Source organism: Pleurodeles waltl, chromosome 8, assembly GCF_031143425.1.
Source record: "Pleurodeles waltl isolate 20211129_DDA chromosome 8, aPleWal1.hap1.20221129, whole genome shotgun sequence".
NCBI classification, from domain to species: domain Eukaryota; kingdom Metazoa; phylum Chordata; class Amphibia; order Caudata; family Salamandridae; genus Pleurodeles; species Pleurodeles waltl.
Window position 1 is genome coordinate 146,931,237 of NC_090447.1, and position 18,639 is coordinate 146,949,875.

The 18,639-nt window shown below is 43.9% G+C and overlaps 1 protein-coding gene across 4 annotated transcripts in view; it reads right to left on the bottom strand.

Annotated features, from left to right (window-relative positions):
* LOC138249824 (disks large homolog 2) overlaps positions 1-18,639 on the bottom strand; it is a 3,298,389-nt gene that overhangs the window by 111,647 nt on the left and 3,168,103 nt on the right. For all 4 annotated transcript variants that reach the window (XM_069203950.1, XM_069203947.1, XM_069203948.1 and 1 more), the window contains one exon: positions 1,166-1,216. In XM_069203950.1, the coding sequence (XP_069060051.1) occupies positions 1,166-1,216 (51 nt within the window). The remainder of the gene's footprint in view (positions 1-1,165; positions 1,217-18,639) is intronic.

The window sequence follows — 18,639 nt, forward strand, 5'->3', positions numbered from 1 at the left end:
GTGGGATAATTTATACACAGTGCATGTATGTACTTTTGACATTAACTTTATAGTGTCTTTTCACAATTAGATTGTAGAGTTCACTGTATATGTTTAATTAATAAGTATGTTCTCCTGGGCCTGGAGAAACGAAAGACAACGATTAAGGCATCCGTATTGTTGGCCTGTGTAATGATGAAGGGTCAGGATCATTTCATCCGCCTTGTCATCCCTCACAAGTTTTCCTCAGGAACACTCCTTGGTGTGCCCTATGATGTGGACACTCCCCATTGATTGCCCCACCCTGTAGTCTCCGAGCACCCTTCGCACTATCTATTTTGGAATTCATTAGCTGAATGAAGAGCAGCTGCCCCCCTTGGGCTCCTCAGATAAGCTAGGTTCAGAGCTTTGTGGTGTACAGGGACCCAATCATGCTTATTTTCTGCGTGTGTGTGTGGGTGTTTTGGGGTTATTTGTGAACATGATATGCAAATATTTTTCAACATTGACCACAGTCATCACAGCACACCTGGTTGATGAATGCTTTATAAAAAAAACACCTTTTCATATTGTCGCTACAGTTACTTTCAGCTGTTCATAACCAGTTATTTGCAAGAATGTTGAATACAAGTTGCAGAATGGATGCTGCTCCCTGAAGACATGCCTTCCTTCTCTTCTCCTGTCTTCCTTGTCTGTCATGTGTTCCCAGTCTATTTGGAGGGAATGTGCAATGTGTCCCACCAGAGCACCTGCTTGAAGGGTGCTCCTTGTCCCCTGAAGGGGTTTTTCTTATTTATAAGAGGGAACAGGCTTTATCAGCCCCTTAATAGGGTGCAAGTGGAAAGATTGAACCTATTTCATTTACCTGGTGCACGCGCCCATACAAATGAGTTCAACACTGGTGGAACGAAACTGAGTGATGTAGGCCTCTAGCAGGTAGTCTCCGCCGTCAAGGATCGTCCAGAGGTAATTATTTTGCAGTGAATACTGCGATGTAAACAGATGGTTAAACTGGATGTCATTATTTTGCATTACTAAAAAATGGGAATTCCGTGTCATCGATCTGTAATGTAGTCCAACAGACCATGCCAAGGGAAAACGTTGTTGAGATGCAAAACACATTCATACACCACCACAAAAGTATCATGACAATTTTAAAAATGGTAAGCCAGTTCATGTTACTTACTTTCTTGTCTCATCACAGGCTCATAGGACAGAATACTCTCATCTGGTCCTCCTGGCAAAACGAGATAGGATAGAAAAATATTAAATGGAGGAAAAGACTTCTAGGTAAATAAATTGATGTTTTTCTAAGCTTAGAGTCTATTAAGGAGTGATAACCCCTTGATGTTTGTGCAATGTAATTACTCTGTGCATCTTGGAATCATCCTGCATCTGATAACTATAATTATGGAATATGGCTGATGCTAATGCAACCACAAGATTACCAGTGATTGCTCTGTGTTGAATTCGTGAGAATGATACACCGCTCCTGCAGATAATTTGCTGCCTGGCAATGACATTTGTAACTAGGCTGCTCCAAATGCCATCAACAAGGAGATTGCGCAAAATTACCTTCCATTTCGGCCTAGAAAAACGCTACTTCACAGCATCAGTGATCAGTAAGCAAAGGTATTGCACAGCTTAAATCATAATTTGTTGTTTGAAAGGCGCTTCTCCTTGACGCACTGATTACTCCTCTGACCAAGGCAGACACATCTCTCTGAAAACTCTTGGCACTCAGAGCTCTGGTAAATCATGTAAATTACTGACATGCCAAGTGGCGAGTCGAGCAGTTGCGGGCTCACAGATGTTATACCTGACCTGCTGAGAATTTTGTTACCATGATGGTTTCATGGGGCATTACTGAAGAGTTCTTTTTCAGAGACAGCTCAGCTTACCTGCATTGCCATGTCATCTGCATATTCTGAGTTTGGGAAAGAAGTTGTGGGCGCTCATTTATAGGAAGCAAATCAAGATGGCCGCTGTCCCTCACCATTACCAACACAGTAAACGCCTCCTGGTTAGGCTTAACACAAGTTTAAGAGAAACTCTGCTCAACCCATGGTAGCTATTGCGCATGCAGCAGGAAATTCTCCAGAGAAATGTGTGTTAGATTTAAGCAGTATCAATAATTTCAAAGTCAATAAAGCAACCCCATATAAACAGTGAATGAGTAAATAGACATCAAAATCATTAAAATCACATACAGGGAATGAGAGATTTGGATTTGTAAAGTTTTTGGACCTTAAAAAAAAGTTAAGCACCAATCAGTAGTAACAGTTTGAGGATGACTGGGACCTAGGTACAATTTCAGGCTAACAGAAATGGAGAAAAGATTGAATACACAATGCCGGTCGAACTGAACAATGATTTTACCTTAGGATTAGATTCCTAAATGGAAGTTAAAATCCTTCAGCGAGGTCCAGCGCTGAGGCTTGGGAGGGTCCCTTGAAGATGAGTACACTGCTATTCTGCTCCAGCTGAGCTGAACTGTTTTAGTGCCAAAAGCTCTGCACGGGACAGAGCTGGATTTCACAGCTGCAAAGGATAGATTTGTTGCCTTTCCATTTTCGAAGGCTTTACCTACGGACTTGGTCACTTTTATGGTTCCCAAAATCATCCAATGGAACAAGACTAGATGCTGCATCTGGGGGTATTCATTTTCCACAAGGTCCAGCTGAACCCGTTTCAATGCAGCAAAAAAATCTGAGCAAAATGAACCTGGGCGTCTGGCTGTTAGAAATTGGGTTTCTGGTTGGCAGAGGTATACACCCTTGTCCAAGTAGGGACCACAATCCTAGTCAGGGTAAGTCACAACATAACCCAAATTATCATGTGCCCACACTCTGGTAGCTTGGCACAGAGCAGGCGGGCTTAACTTAGAAGGCAATGTGTAAAGTATCTGTGCAATAACTCATACAGTAACACACTGAAAACACCACAAAAATACTCCACACAGGTTTAGAAAAATAGATAATATTTATCTGAATAAAATAAGATAAAAATGACAAACATCCAATATGCACAAGTGGAGATATCACTTTTTAGAGGTTTAAAAGAGTCTCAATCCTTAAGACTCAGTGGTTGTATCCTTTTAACACACAGTACCTGGGATGCATCAAAAATAACGATGCATGGGGGCCACAGATGAGGAGCTGCATTGAAAAAAAAGGCGCTGTGTTAAATTTTCCAGCGCAGCACAGATGAGGCGCAGCTTCTTTCCACGTTGCAAGGTGATGCATTGATTTTCAGGAGCGCAGCCTTGGTAACCCACTGCAATGCGGGTATAATTTGACGCCCAGTGACAATGCGTTGAAAATCCTTGCTGAGCTGCTAAGAAGGAGCAGGCGCTGCGCTGATCCGGTAGGCGATGCAGCGAATTTTCAGCCGCAAGGCAGGCGCAGCATTAAATTCTGCAGGCGTTGCACCGATTTTCCGATGCACTAGGATTGCCTTCTTTTTGGTGAAGATTTTGTAGCCCTGTGACTTCAGAATAGGAGGCAAGTTCAATCCAAGTCCTTGGAGAGCACTTGTGGGGAAGGCAGAGTCCTTCCAGTGGAGTCAGAGGCCAGCAGGTAGCAGGGCAGCAGTCCTTCTCAGCAAAACTGTCCAGATGAGTCCCTTGGGCAGCTAGGCAGTCCCTCTGACAGAGTCCAGGTGTAGATCCAGAAGTGTCTGATTTTGTGGGGCGTCAGACCCAGAATATATAGCCAAAGGTGCCTTTGAAGTAGGGGAAAGTTCAAAGAGTGGTTCTGAAGTGCAAAAGGTCCCCTTTCAGCCCAGTGTTGTCTGCCAGGATCCCTGTGGGGGGTTATCAGTCCTTGAGTGAGAGCAGGCCACTGGCCTTTGAAGTGTAAGAGAGAGCCCCTCCACCCTTCCTGACTAGGGAGACCCATTCAGTATGCAGATGAATGCAGATGTGACTGAGTGTCCTGTGTTTATGACTGTCTGGGTGGAATGCACAAGGGGAGCTGTCAACCAGGACAGACCAGACGTGGATTGGAGACAGGCTGTAAGGCACGCATGGCACTAAGTGCAGAGAAATGCCCACTTTCTAAAAGTGGCATTTCTAAAATAGTAATATTAACTTAAGCTTCACCAGTAAGCATGATTTTGTATTACCATCCTGGCCATACTAACCATGACAGGGCTACTCCTTCCAGAATCTACCACTTAAAAGTATATGAGGGCAGTTCTAATGCTGGTCTGTCAGAGGAGCAGGCCTCACAGTAATGGAAAACAAATTTGTGAGTTTTTACTATTAGGACATGCAAAACACATCTGTACATGTTCTGCCTTTTACTTACATAGCACCTTACCCTATGGCCTACCTTAGGGGTGACTTATATGTAGAAATGGGGGAGTTTAAGGCTTGGCAAGTAGTTTTAAATGCTAAGTCAAAGTGGCAGTGAAACTGCACACCCAGGCCTTGCAATGGCAGGCCTGAGGCATGGTTGACGGGCTACTTAGGTGGGTGGCACAATCAGTGCTACAGGCCCACTAGTAGCATTTAACTTACAGGCCCTGGGCACTTCTAGTGCACTTTGCTAGAGACTTACAGGTAAAATGAATAGGCCAATTGGGTGGGAACCATTGTTACCATGTTTAGGGGAGGGAGCATCTGCCCTGGTCAGCAGTGGTAAAGTGCGTGGAGACTTAAAAACAGCAAAAACAGGAAAATGGAGGGAGGCAGAAAGGCAAAAAGTTGGGGAATGACCACCCTAAGGCTGTCATGACTAACACTGGCCCACCTTAGGTGTTATGAGCCTGGAGCCTGGCGAAACTGAGAACCTTGTGCTGGGTCTCCAGAGGTGGCAAAAATGACCAAGTCTTAGTTTTCTCCAATACTGGGAAATACCTTTCTGGTCACTCCTGCAGCTCCTAGGTTCTCAAGCAGGCTTATAGGAATGAGATCTCACTCTTGCAAGGCCTTTGTAGGTACAATCAACTGGGGGCATTTGAGCCTTGTTAGAGTCATGTGTGCTTCTGCTTATTGTGTACCTGGAGAAGTCAAAGAAGAGGTCGGTCACTTGAACCATGTAGAGCAGCTTCAGTTCTTGGCTCCGAAGCAGAAGTCAGGATTCAGGAAATTTGCCTTATAAGTAATGTTCTTCACAGGTCCAGGAATGTTCTGAAGAGATTGCGGTGAACTATCAGTCTTATCCAGTATAGTAGCTAGTGAGTGGAGAGTGGAGATTGTTTCCCCTCTCAGTTCTGATTGTTTTCTTGTCTTATGCCCACATACTTTGCCAGCACTTCCTCTTCTCTTTACTGTACAATGTCCCTGAAATCCTTAATCTAATATGGTGAAACCCTTTTTCATTAGAAGAGTGTTTGGCCCTCTCAAAAACACTCCTCTATTTGGATGGTCCTCTCCCCAGTGGTAGGATCCATACAAGTTCTCCTTCTTGCTGGGGTTGGTGCCAAGGAGTATAGGATGGCTCTGAGAATGAATACGACAAACCCCATTTGACATCTTCAAGTCAAAAGAGGTAGTGTCAAGGCTGTCCTTTGTTTTGCCATCTGCTTCTGCCTATTCCCAGGTAGCTATTCATTGCTAAGTGCAAACTCCAGTTAACATTTCACTAGTGTTATCATATAACTATTTTTCCCATCAAATCAGATTTTGAAAAATAAGTAGAAAATAAGTTTGCATTTTCCCAAGCAGCAATGAGGAATTACTAGTTTAACTGCACCTAGACCTGTCTATGGAAAATTTAGCCTAAAGCTCCACAGTGAAATCAGCTTTTATGCTGCCAGTCACTGTGAAGGCACCTTTTTTAAATATGTAGTGTGCCGCTTTTTTATAAATGAGGCATCCGCCTTGTGGGTTCACTGGTTCAGTGCAAAAGCACTTCTTTACTTGTCATTTTTTACTGGAGTCCCTTTAATCTACAGCTAATACATGACACAGTGGTGCTTCTGGCTGCCACATATTTTTGTCATATATGTGGACATTATAAATACACACCACATATGACATCTATCTTCCATGCCACTTGTGCAACTTCTATGCCACATAACATGGTCTTACAGGAACTTTAAATATACTAGTTGGGCAAACAATTTTGATAGTACCATTTTAGGACCAGAGCACACACACTTTGGCACTGAATAGCAGTGTAACAATGCACAGAATCCCAATTCCTGCCGAAGCTAGGTCCAAAAAAAGGGTGAAGAATTGTGGTGACCATATAAAATATATATTTATATTTTTAATTACAGCATCCTACCAATCCAAAATGTATTCCAGCCTTTACCTGTGATGTAATTATCAGCCTATATATTTTTTTAAATCTCTTTATTTGCATTTAAAACAAGAAACAGTACAACAATCATGTATCAATAAAGAAGGGAGGGAAAAAAGGACAAGGGGGGGCTGGATACAAGATATTTAGGAGATCGGAGGAAAGGAAAGGTTGAGGGGGAAGGAAAGGGGGGAAAACATGGCATAAAATATAATCTTGACATTGGTCAATGCACACTTAACGTACCCTGCCCCCAAAGTCTTGAAAGGGGATATAAGTAAAGAAGATTTCAATTGCCATAAGTTCGGCTAAGACATTTGTAATGTTGCATATGCAGGCTAGCAGTCAACAGGATGTCATGGCCTGTCAAAGCAGTAACCCTCTCAGGTTGTTGGAACATCAACAGGAGTGTCCTCAGGTGCAAAATTGTTAGGTAAGTAAATATCCCCTGGTCCCAGGGAGAGGGGTGCCTGTTGCCTGAGATAGGAGCAAAATGGATCTCATATTCCCTTGAGGTGCGAGCACTGGGGAATCAGCTGCCAGAAGTGGTACAGCTGCCCCTGGCAGTACACCACATCCTGGAGCCATGCCCAGATACTGGGAACAGGTTTCCAGCCCAAGTGCATGGCCATCCTGCACTTGGCCAATAGGAGCAGTATAGCATTGGGCTGATAAACATTGGCTGGCATGTCCTTGATGTAGCCTAAATGTCCCACCAGTGGGTTGCGGGAAGTATATGTCTCATGATTTTGTAGATTTGTTGAGAATACTCCTTCCCAGAAAGTTGGCACTCCTGGGCAATACAATGCAAGGTGTGCAAAGAAGGCCTGGGGCAGGGCACATCAGAGGCAACAGGAGTCAGGGTGAGCCCCATTTTTAAAAGCTGTATCGGGTGTGGTAGAGTCAGTGGAGAAATTTAAAGTGTATAAGGCGCAGTAGTTTGGGGACAATGCTTGGAACTAGCTGCAGCAGTATGACTATTGTTCATCAGTAATAGGGGGGTATGTATCTGCCTCCCATGCCGCGAGCTGCAGGCACATTATGAGGCACCAAGGATTGCATACTAGTGCAGATGCGAGTTTCCAGCTTACGCAGTGATGGGGTAGTAAGTATATGTTCCAGGGTGTGAAGTGTTGGGGCGGAAACATGTCATGAAAGGTTTGGCAAGTGACTGTGTTGGTAGTAGAGTAACATGTCTAGCATTGCGGGGGATGGTAAAGATGAGGGGTCAGGTGGCAGGATAAATTGATTCTCAGGGTATAGGTCTGCATATGTTACAATGTTGCAACTACGAGCCCTTGATCTAGCACCCTTATCTTGTAGTGGCATTAGTTGCAGGTTATTACCGAGTGGGATGGAGGGGACATAGAGGCAGAGTAAGCAAGCTCTCTTTCTCAATCCCTCCCACGCCCAACCTAGCATCTCAACCGTGCCTATTTCCATCCTTTGGGCCTTATATGGCACATAGAATGCTATAGACAAGGGCCACAGGGATGCGTAGTCTAGTTCATAGTAGCATGGGGTTGTAACAGTGTTGGATGTATAAACTAATATAGGTATTGGGCTTGAGAACATAGGGCATATAACTGCGCTTTTCGGGTGTCCCAAGTCCCCCCGGGGCAAGCAGGAGCATGAGGTGTTCCCACTTCACTCACAGTTGTTAACTGGCCCAGATCGGTGTAACCTAAGCGGCCCTCAAACGTTTGAATAGTTGGGCTGTGAGTGGGATAGGAATGTTCAGAAAGAGATAAAAGAATTTGGTCAGGATCACAATCTTAGCAATTGCTATTCTTCCCATCAGTGACAGTGGCAGTTTGGTCCATGCCAGTAATCTGTCTTCCAACCAGGTAGTGGAAGGGCCGTAGTTTGCTCGCCAGACTTCGCTGGTGTTGAGACTTCCCCAGATGCCCAAGTATCATACTGGGTCTGCGACCCAGGGTAGCAGGTATTCGGTTTCAAAAGGATGTGTTCTATCCATGAGAGGGAACAGTACGGACTTAGACCAATTTATCTTAACACCCAATAATCCACTTAAAAGTGCTACCTCACATGTAATGGGGCCCAGATTCTCGTGCGGGTCACAGACAAATAGGGTTTTGTCAACTGCATACTTTTAAACCACCAGTCCACTTGAGGTAAAACCTATGTCACAATGTGCATGAAATTATCTCAGTCTCGTTGCTAACAGCTCCATTGCTATTGCAAATAGGATCAACAATATCAGGTAACCTTGCTGTGTACCATGCGCAATCTGGAAAAGGTGGGACAGCAGCCCGTTCAACGTCAACTGTGCAGTGGGAAGGGTATAGAGTAGTCGTATTTGATGGATGACGGATGGGCTTAGGTCAATTCGCGAGAGCAGTGGGACCCGATAGGGCCATTCTAATGTGTCAAACTCCATTGTGGCATCTATTAAGGCAGCGCCAGTGGGTCCTGGGCATTGTCGCAAAGATGGTGCAGAGTCAGGGATGAAGCAGGATTGATAAGGCCAGATTATTTTGGGCAAAAGTGCAAAGGTGATTTGAAAGGATCTTTGCAAAGATTTTATTGCCAACATTAATCAGGGATAGCAGCCGATAGGAGGCGCATGATGACGCCCGTTGTCTGTTTTAAGAAGCATGATGATAACCGCCTCTTTAAGCGAGTGGGGCAGTTCTCCAATCTTGAGGAACTCCTCATACATCACCAAGAGGTGCAGAGCCAACATGGGGGAAAATCTCTTACAGAAGTCAGTGGTGAGGCTGTCTAGACCTGACACTTTATCTCCAGGCAAGCTCTGAATGACTTAGACTATCTCTTCGGTTGTTATAGGTGAGTTTAGGTATGCACAGTGGGTACGGGCTACCCACACCAGTTGATAGTGTCCAAACATGTGGTTAAGTCAAGCGCATCAAGGGCCGGACAGCAATATATATCTTGGAGTAGAAGGAAGACATCGCAGGAAGTTGCCCCGAAGGGGAGGACATGCAATTAGAGTCGCCGTCTAACAATTCTGTCACATATGAACATGAAGACGCACATTGAAGTCACCACCCCATTTTACAGCCTTGGGACCCAAACTAGTAATCTGCCACCAGATCTCAGAGAAAAAATCTAAATTCAGCTGCTAGAATCACAGGTTGTCTGTTCAGTGTGCCCGCGGCGATCACATATCGGCCCTCCTTGTCTATAATTGCACGTTCCAGCTGCCAAGGAAGCCTTAGATGCAACAGAAGCCCTTTACGCAAGAGTAAAGCAATGCCTCCAGGATAATTAGAGTAAAGTGAAGTGTAAGTTATGGCTGAAACCATATGGAAATGGATTATCTACTTTCTCTCAAACCTTTTTCACAAACTGCAAGCAAGCAGTTTTCATTTCTCCCTTCACATCTGAATTTCAAGGTCAAATATGGGGTTCCACAGGACTAGGCCCTGAACCCCTGTCTCTTTAACATCTATATGGACCCCCTTGGTGCTACTGCACTGGAGTGGGGTTCTAATGTGGTGTCTATGCCGATGACACCCATCTGATTTTTGGCTATAAAAATCTTGATGTTTCGGTGGCTGCTAATTTTCAGGGCTGTCTATCAGCAGTTGCTAGCTTGATGAATGATAACTGTCAATGCTTACAGAACCCCTTCCATTTTGGGTTTGACCCCCCACCTCTGGCCCCAAGAAATCTGTCCTCCTCTGCCCCCTACCACCACAGCCAAAAATCTAGGGGTCAAGCTTGCCAATGCCCTTTCTTTCAGATGGTCTGTCAATAGGGCTGACTGTTTTTCCCTTCTGGAAACTCTAAGGAAAACCATTACATTTCAGTCAGACAATACTAGGAAAACCATCATTTATGCCCTAATTACCTCAAGGCTTGACTATGCCAACCTGCTGCTCCTGGGCTCCCTCAAACACTGCTACACAGAATCCAACGTGTTCAGAATGTATCAGCCATGCCTGCGTTGAACATTCCCAGGAGGCAATCCATTCGGTCTGTCTTAAAAAGCCCCACACTGGCTTCCCATTAAGGAAAGAATAGAATTCACAGCTTTGACACTAACTTTCCCACAGAATCAGAAAATTCAGAGCAGGTGGACTATCCTTTTCCTTCTTAGCCCCTAAACTTTGGAACCTCCTACCGCACCATTTAAGAGTAGTAACCTCCGAGACACAATTCAAGAGCCTTTTAAAACGTTTTATCTTTGGAGGAATCTAATTTTAATCCACTTCATCTCTTCTGAGAATTTTAATTTACGGGTTGTTTTTGTTTTACCTGCTTTCATATTGTGTTAGATTTTTGCCTAGTGCAGGGTCGCTCCTTACTTGAGCAGCTCTTTGAGCTTTATAAATTCCATTTCCTTAATTCATTCATTTATTCAAGTTTCGCTGCACCACCGACTGCGCAGCCCCAGAACAGTTGAGCACATGAGATGTAGTTCCTGTAGGAAGCAAATGTCTATCCTGTGTCTAGTGAGATATACATGAACCAGGTGATCCTTTATGTAGTCATTAGGTCCCCTGACATTTCAGGTAATACATACCGCAGAGGTCACCAGGGGGTTGGAGCGTGTGGGTAAAACATGAATGGGCAGTATAGCGGTGGTGCGCCAGCGTGTTAAGGTAAGCTTTACCATGTCAAGAAGAAGGAGAGGAAAGGAAGCATCTACAACCAACAAACTTAGCAAACAACCCCATTTCACCTCATTCCCACTCCAACCTGTGTACATGTTTGAGGAAACCCAGACCCTCCCCACTGCCAACCATCACACATTTAATCCAAAGGTACAATTGGGAATCATCCCTAGAGGTCGAAGGATATCCGGACAAACACCCCAGCCAGTCGTGGCTGGGTGGCCGAATGGTGAAGTCCCCAATGGGTAGCACAAAGCAGGCGTGAAGTTCCGTGTTGTACATGATGCGCCGCAGTGGCTATGGTAAAGATACAGTTCAGATTCGAGTGCACAGCATTTTCTCCCTATATTAGGAGTTTAATTGTTTTGCTGGATGCATCTCAACACACTAAAAGTGTATTTATTGTTGCGTTTATTGCATCTTCCAGCTAGTTTTTTCCCCTTTATTTGTGTATTTTATTTTCTTCAGCTTTCTTGCTGGATTCTCCAGGAGGTCTTCTTCTTGTTTATCTCTTCACTGCCTCAGTGTAGTTCTGGTGCTTTGCCTGTCATCACTCTTCCTCACCATCATTAAGATCTTCTCAAATTGCAAGTTTTTTTCTGCATTTTGGGATTTTGGCTTGGCACATTTACAACGACGTAACCAGTGCAAAATCCAACACTTTCATTGACTTCTCGCTGCAAAGCTCACTTTCATTACTAGTCCATCGTTTCAGATGTTGGTTCAAGACTGATGGACAATATCTCACTCAGTATCAGTGTAAAAGTGTTATACACTGGGGTACTTTATGTTAGCTCGCCTTAACCATTTTATAAATGCCTCAACTTAAATAGCCAATGCATATTTTCAAGGAACTGTTTTTCCAACATTTCTGTTTTAGTCTGTCTGCCAGCATGTTACTGTGTACAACAATTTTAGAATAAGCAAGCTTTTTGTGGCACACTCACTAATTTCTTCCCCTTCGTAGCAGGAAATCCCATTGTAAAAATGCTACATGAAACAAACTGCTGTGCAGGGGGTCATGGAACTGCATTGTGAACATGTTATTTTCAGTATTTTAGCATGTGTATGCATCTGCCTGCCTACAAGCCTCTCTAGGGGCTGTGTTACAATAAAAGTCCACTGTCTGTGTTTGTGTTGCGCCAGGCACAAACAGACACAGTGCATCCAATTGCTGATAATGTCATGTCCCAAGGAACCTGTGAACTTGTGCTGTCCCCAAGTCAGTGCATAACCAAAAGGTGAACTGCCGATTTGAAGCAGCAGGTCTGTCTTTTTCAGGGCACCCAACCTACACGCTCAAGGGGGACAGAGATCTCACTGTGGGCAGGTTCAGGCACCACCGTATGGCATAGGTGCAAAGGCAAAGTGTTTGCTTCATTTGCATGAGGCTGTGCAAAAGAGGGGGCATCTTAAGTATTGCGTCAGCATTTACATGATCGCCAGCACTATCTTTATTACAGTCGGGCCATGAAAGTGTCTGTGTCCTCAAAAGGAATACCAGAGTGCCCTGGGCATGCAAGATGCAGATGTTCACACTTGTTGAGCTCTGGGGCACTTCATGTAATATGGGTCAAGAACTGAGTTTCAGGAAAACGTTTTACCACAATCTGACGATACACCCAATTCATCCTTGTTAGACCTGACAACCTTGGTGTGGTCTTCCCCCAAACTTTTTGCCTTCACCCCTCCTGTTATCTGAATTCATTTTTGTTGACATTAGGACTTTGCGCTTTACTACTGCTCTCTCTCTTCAACATAAGATTGGCCGACACTTAACTGGCACATTCAATTTACTTGTAGGTCCCTATTAAAGTGGTGCTACCCTGCGATTGTAAATTAAATGCTACTAGTGGGCCTGCAGCACTCACTGCTGCCCCCTCTAAAGTAGCACTTTAAAACATGGTTTACATCTGTCATTACAGCCTCCAGTTCAGTGTTAAACTTCCAATTTGACCTGCAAAATAAACCTTTTTCTAGACCTAAGCCGCCCCTTGTAAAACACATAAGTCACCCCTAAGGTAGGACTTGCTGCTTGAGTACCGTCTTGGCCCCCAGAATGATGCCATGTTGCTTGAGGACTGCCCTGCTTTGTAAGAAGAAAGAAGACTGAACCTGCTCCTTTCATCCTAGGCTACCTCAGTGACTTCAAGGGTCAGTTTGCTGACCTCCTGTATGTGTTATAGGAACACAATGAGCTTTAGAGGTCTCCCTGCAACTGCCCAGATGACCCACTGCAACTGGACTTATCTGGTTCTGCACATGATCCTGCCTTACCCTGCTGGCCTCTGCTAGAGTGAGTGCCCGATCTCCAAGAGATGCCTCCACAGGCCCTGGACTCTTGGCTAGCATCTACAAGAAAACGTGAAATCCTGATGGTTTGAGCTCCGTGCAACAGCGTACGGGCCCCTCTGCGCTGAGACCCTACCACCCCTAAAGACCTTCAATGTGAAGCTCTGCTGAACCCAACTCTGCGCTACAGCCAGCACCAGCGATGACCGGCAATTTGAGATCAGCAATGACAGACCACTGTGACCAAAAAGGCAAAGCTCCAGCAATGACCATCTGCAACACTCTCCCTGCTCCTTGGGCCTTCCTCTACTGCAAACAGACGTCTTTGGACCTGACTTTAAGAAGGTAACTTTTTCAGTGGGAATAACCTGGTATCTATATCTGACCCACCGGCTATTGTGGTCAGCGTGAATTTGTGACTTTCCATGGTCTAACACAACCAGATGACCACGAATGCTGCTTAGTGCTTTTAGGCGCTATGTTGGATTGGATTGGATTTTTATCATTTTGGTCTCATTGTATTTATTATTACTATTTTACACATTGCTTCTAAGTTAAGTCTGACTGCAGTTGTGCCAAGCTACCAGAGGGTTAACCACAGGTTACTTTAGTGACTTTTGTGGTTCACCCTGACAAGGACTGTAGTTGTTCCATAAGTGGGGCTTCCACGCCGTAAACCAATTTCTTATAATACTCATTTTTTATTGTGATGTTAGGAAGGTATATGAAACGCATGTGAGCATCTCTTAAGGTTTCGTGGCATTGAGCTTCCTGGAGCCCTAAGGTCAGATCACAAAAATGTTCGACTAGTGCCACTTCCTGTCCTAGGCCAAATACAGTGCTTGCTCCAAATACCTTTTATCATTGTATTATGAAACAAGGATTCTGGAAGTGGTAATATGTGACAAGTACAGTTGTGCACATTTGTTGGGTGGAATTATGATGTAGTGGTGATGTGGTCTACTGTTTTTGTGCTGCTGTGGTTTTGCACTGCATTATTGCGATGAGATGTTGATGCATTATGCTGCCGTTGTTGTGCTGTGTTCTGTTTTGACTGTTTTGTTCTGATGTGCCTTGTTATGTTTTAATTATCTAGTTAGGTTACTTTGCGTACCTCAATTTGTTACGTTCTTTACTTTATTTTAGGTGTGCCATAAGAAGCTCCATTTTTAGCCAAAAGAAAAGTGCCTGTGACAAGCAACAATTTACTATTGTCTAAAGTGGCACAAAAGTACTGATACACTTTTTCAACCATTAAAGATACCCGTCAGCCCAAAACTATGGCACAGATCATTTCTTAACTTAGTGCTCGCAGTGCTCACTTCATGTGATACTACAGCTACTGTTTTTTGTAGTCAGAAGCAAAGAGACATGTTTCCAAATGTATTGCAGCCTCTACAGCTTAGTGATGGAGCAAAGCTGTAAACGAGTTCTGCAAGGATGAAGTTAGTCTCAAGAAACTCCTACCCCCTTGTTTCTGTCTTATGTAATTAGGATCCTTTTAGAAGATGAATAGAGGGCCTATGGTAAAGACTACTTTTGATAAAAAGCAAAGTGCTCCAATGCGTGACCAAACTTTGTGCATCCAGAGCACAATTTTTTAAAAGTTACTAATTTAGGTTTCAGTAATATTTGTCAAACGCACTTATTGTAAATTATAAATTGGATTAACATAGTGGTTACTACCCCTGATAATGCCATGAACACTTTGCGGCTAATAGCAACCCAGGATTAGAGTTAAAGTTATAGAGTTAGTAGATTAGTAATATGTGCTTCTTTTTTTCCTTGGGGATTAGTTGAGTAGGTTCGCTAAGTTTGGGCTCTTAAGGTCTCATTCATTTAGCAGGTTTTGGAGTAGAGACAGAATAATGGAAGTAGATTAGAAAAGGGAAGCTGTGAATTGTTATTGCAGTAATGGACATGTTCATCTGTTAGTTGGATGAATTGGATAAAAAGGAGGGAACAATTTGAAAAGGACGTTTGGGAGTTCACAGTAGTAAGAAAGGTTTGGGATGAGTTACAGAGAGCAGGAATGGGATAAAGGTTCACATTTTTTGTCTTTTAACAAATAACTGAAATTTATGCATACATGTATTTAGAATTATTTTCTTGGCAATCCAAAGTTTGTGCAGCACATTCTTATCCGAATATTGAGCAAAAATCAATCTGAACAGCGTTAATTAATGATATCTCTTCACTGCAGTTCTATACACTTTCTTGTCCTTCAAAGCATACTTACAGAAACATTTTCTTTTTATTTACAACTCCCATTTTCTTTGGCAGAGAACCAGGGTGATAACAGACCACGCCTATGTCTTTTGAAGTTTTGGGAAGGGCAAAGGCATCCACGGCCGAATGAAGCCATTGTTGACTTTATCCACATCTTCTTCAATCTAAACCGTTAAGCTTGGAGTGGTTAAAAATATTTTTGTAGTTTGTGATGGTCAACCTTATTCCAAAGACGGAATGTTTTATTTATATTTAGGGACTCTCCACCACAATCTTTGTGGAATTAATCCAACTGAAGAAGATAAGTGTGAGGTCTGACCAGGCTAACTGAAGAGGAGCATCAACCGCAAGAGGAGATTTAGAAAAACGAAGGTCAATAGCTTCATCACGTCAGCCTCAACTTTGAATTCAACCAGTCTAGTGCGACCAGCCAACCCCGTTTGGAGCTTTAAGCTTTTAAGCACTATAAGTGCAGATATTATTTCAATATTCATATCTTGACATATACTTATTGGATATTTTTTTGGGGGGTTTTGTCTTGTTTTAATCATTAAATGAAGATCTATTTTTCTAACTTTGTGTGGATTATTTTTAGGAGGTATTTTCACTGTTTTACGTGTTGCACAAATACTTTACACATTGCCTCCTACGTTAAGCCTGCCTGCTCTGTGCCAAGCTACCAGTGGGTGAACACAGGTTCATTTAAAGTGTGTGTCTGACTTACCCTGACTAGAACTGTGGTCCCTACTTGGACAGGGTGCATACCTCCGCCAACTTGAGACCAAATTTCTTACACTTATAGTTATACTTATGTTAAGAAACTATAACTTGTGGCCTAAAGTTGTTTAACGGCACAAGTTACAGTTTCTTTAGACAGATATAACTATAAGTATAACTATAACTGGTGAACTGCTATGATTTTGTATGGGTAAAACATGAACCTAACTATAATGTCCCTGTATCCTTTGCTTTTTTCAGTGAATTTCTATGTTTTCTTAATGTAAAGTAATATATCATTACCGTACGTTAATACAACCACTGCCACATATGGCCTTTGGCCATGCAGTAGGGGGTGTCCAGAGGGTCTGGCCAGTGACAAGGGTTTAGTGTGCGAGTGGGTGTATTTTGTTAATTGTGCTTTCAATGCAAGGATCCTTTGTGAAGTTACACTCGGGGCCGCGCTGCACCCCACGATGTATCTACAAATCCACAGATTGGGCAAATAAAAAAATTTGGGGCAAACTTTGGCCCATGAGGAGACCCCCTCCATGTGTCGTATGGGGTCAGGATACCTGTAACCCGAACCCTTATGTCAGTTTTTAATTGTTTTTTTCCTCTCTCAGGCCAATGCGAGAAACAAAATGGTGGCCACAACTTTCCATTCAGGTTGTGGCCAGCTAATCAGGGCCTTGCTTTTCCCCTGGTTCTGCGGATGCCACCCCCATGAGTGGATCTGCAAAAGACCCACATCCCTAGATATCTATATTTTCTTCCTTTAATAACTCCAAAACTACTAAACAGATTCACATCAAATTACAAAAAGCATGCTTTCTGGACCAAGATCTAGCTTTCTGCCCAATTTGATGTGACTCTGTCAAGCGGTTTGGGCTGTAGTCATGTCTACAATAGCTATGGGAAACTACATGGGGAAAACATGATTTGGGACCACATTTTTTGACAGCCCCGCTCCACGAATCATCCTGAACATTTGCAGACAGCAGCAGAAGTCAGTGGCAAAATAGTTTTGAAAATGTCTTCAAGATTTGTCAAATAGCTTCAAAGTTATCAGCAAAAAAGAAAATGTATTTCCTGTGGAAACTTGGTCCTCACTATAATATATACATATATAGCACAAACGGCTGTGCACCACCCGGCTGCTTTTCATTCAACATTTGCACTTGGGATGTGGCAGTCCCCAGAGTTGTGGGGGTCTCGCAGTACCCCCATTTCAATCAACATCTGTTCTTAGAGGTGGTGGTCCCTGGGGCAGGGGGTCTGCAACAGACCCCCCCTTCATTCTTTCATTTTACCCCCGGGAGGTGGAGGTCTCTGGGACTGTGCGGTGGGCGTCCGGCTCACTGCATAAAACTTAACATTAGCCCTTGGGAGGTGGTGGTCCCCGGGACTGCGGGGGGTCCAAGCGGACACCCTCCTCATTTCAATCAACATTTGTCCCAGGGAGGTGTTGGTCCCTGGGGCTACCCTTGGGAGGTGGCAGTCCACGGCACTGCAGGGGCCGCACATTCCCCTCTCAATCAATATTTGCTCCATGAAGGTGGTGGTCCCTGTGGCTGCACGGGGAGGTGCATACCCCTCGCATTTCATTCAACATTTACCCCAGGGAGGTGGCTGTTCCCGGGGCTGTGGAGGGCCACGCAGCCCCCTGCATTTAATTCAATGATTGCCCTGGGGAGGTGGTGGTCCCCCAGGCTGCCGGGGGGGGAGGGGGCGGCTGCATGGCCTCCCACATATAATTGAAAGATAGCCCTGGGGAGGTGGCAGTCCCCAGGGCTAATAAAAGCTCACATGAGGGGGGCCCATCCACCCCCCTCCTTTTTAAAGCTCCCAATGCCCCTGTGACCTGGACCACCTGGGAGCAAAAGAAAAGGGCATAAACTGCCCTTTTATAAAAATAAAACTAAAATGCTTTTTAGCTGTGGCAGGATCTGTGGGGGAACGTGAGGGACCGCTAGACCAAGCCTAGGGGCTCAAGGTGACCCTATCATGGCCTCTTTTCTTTTTTTTTTTCACTTTTCTGTGGGATTCCACTGAAGCTAAGTCCCAAGATGTCTGCCAACACTTCCTTGTTGAAGTGCTGCCAATCAGATATCAGCATAGGGACTGTTGGACCCTTGTCCCTAGATATCTATATTTTTTAAACACTAGTATCACCAAAACTACTGATAGAATTTACACCAAATCACAAAAAAGAGTGCATTCTGGACCAAGAGCTAGCTTTCTACCAAATTTGGTGTAACTCCGTTCAGCGATTGGGGCTGTAGATATGTTCAAAATCCCTATGAGAATTATAATGGAAAACACACCTTTTTTTTTAGACTACCCCCTTTTTCTCGGCTCCCACTTGACGGATTACCCTGAAGCTTCCCATGTTCAACAAAGTTCTCTGGAACACTTTTTAGGAAAATTTTGTGAAGATTCATAAAATGGTGCCAAAGATATAGGAAAGTCAAAAAATGCTTCTCCTATCGAAACTAGGTCCTAACTATAACTATCTACTGGCAACTGTCAGGAGGTAAAATATATAATATATATAAATTAGACGG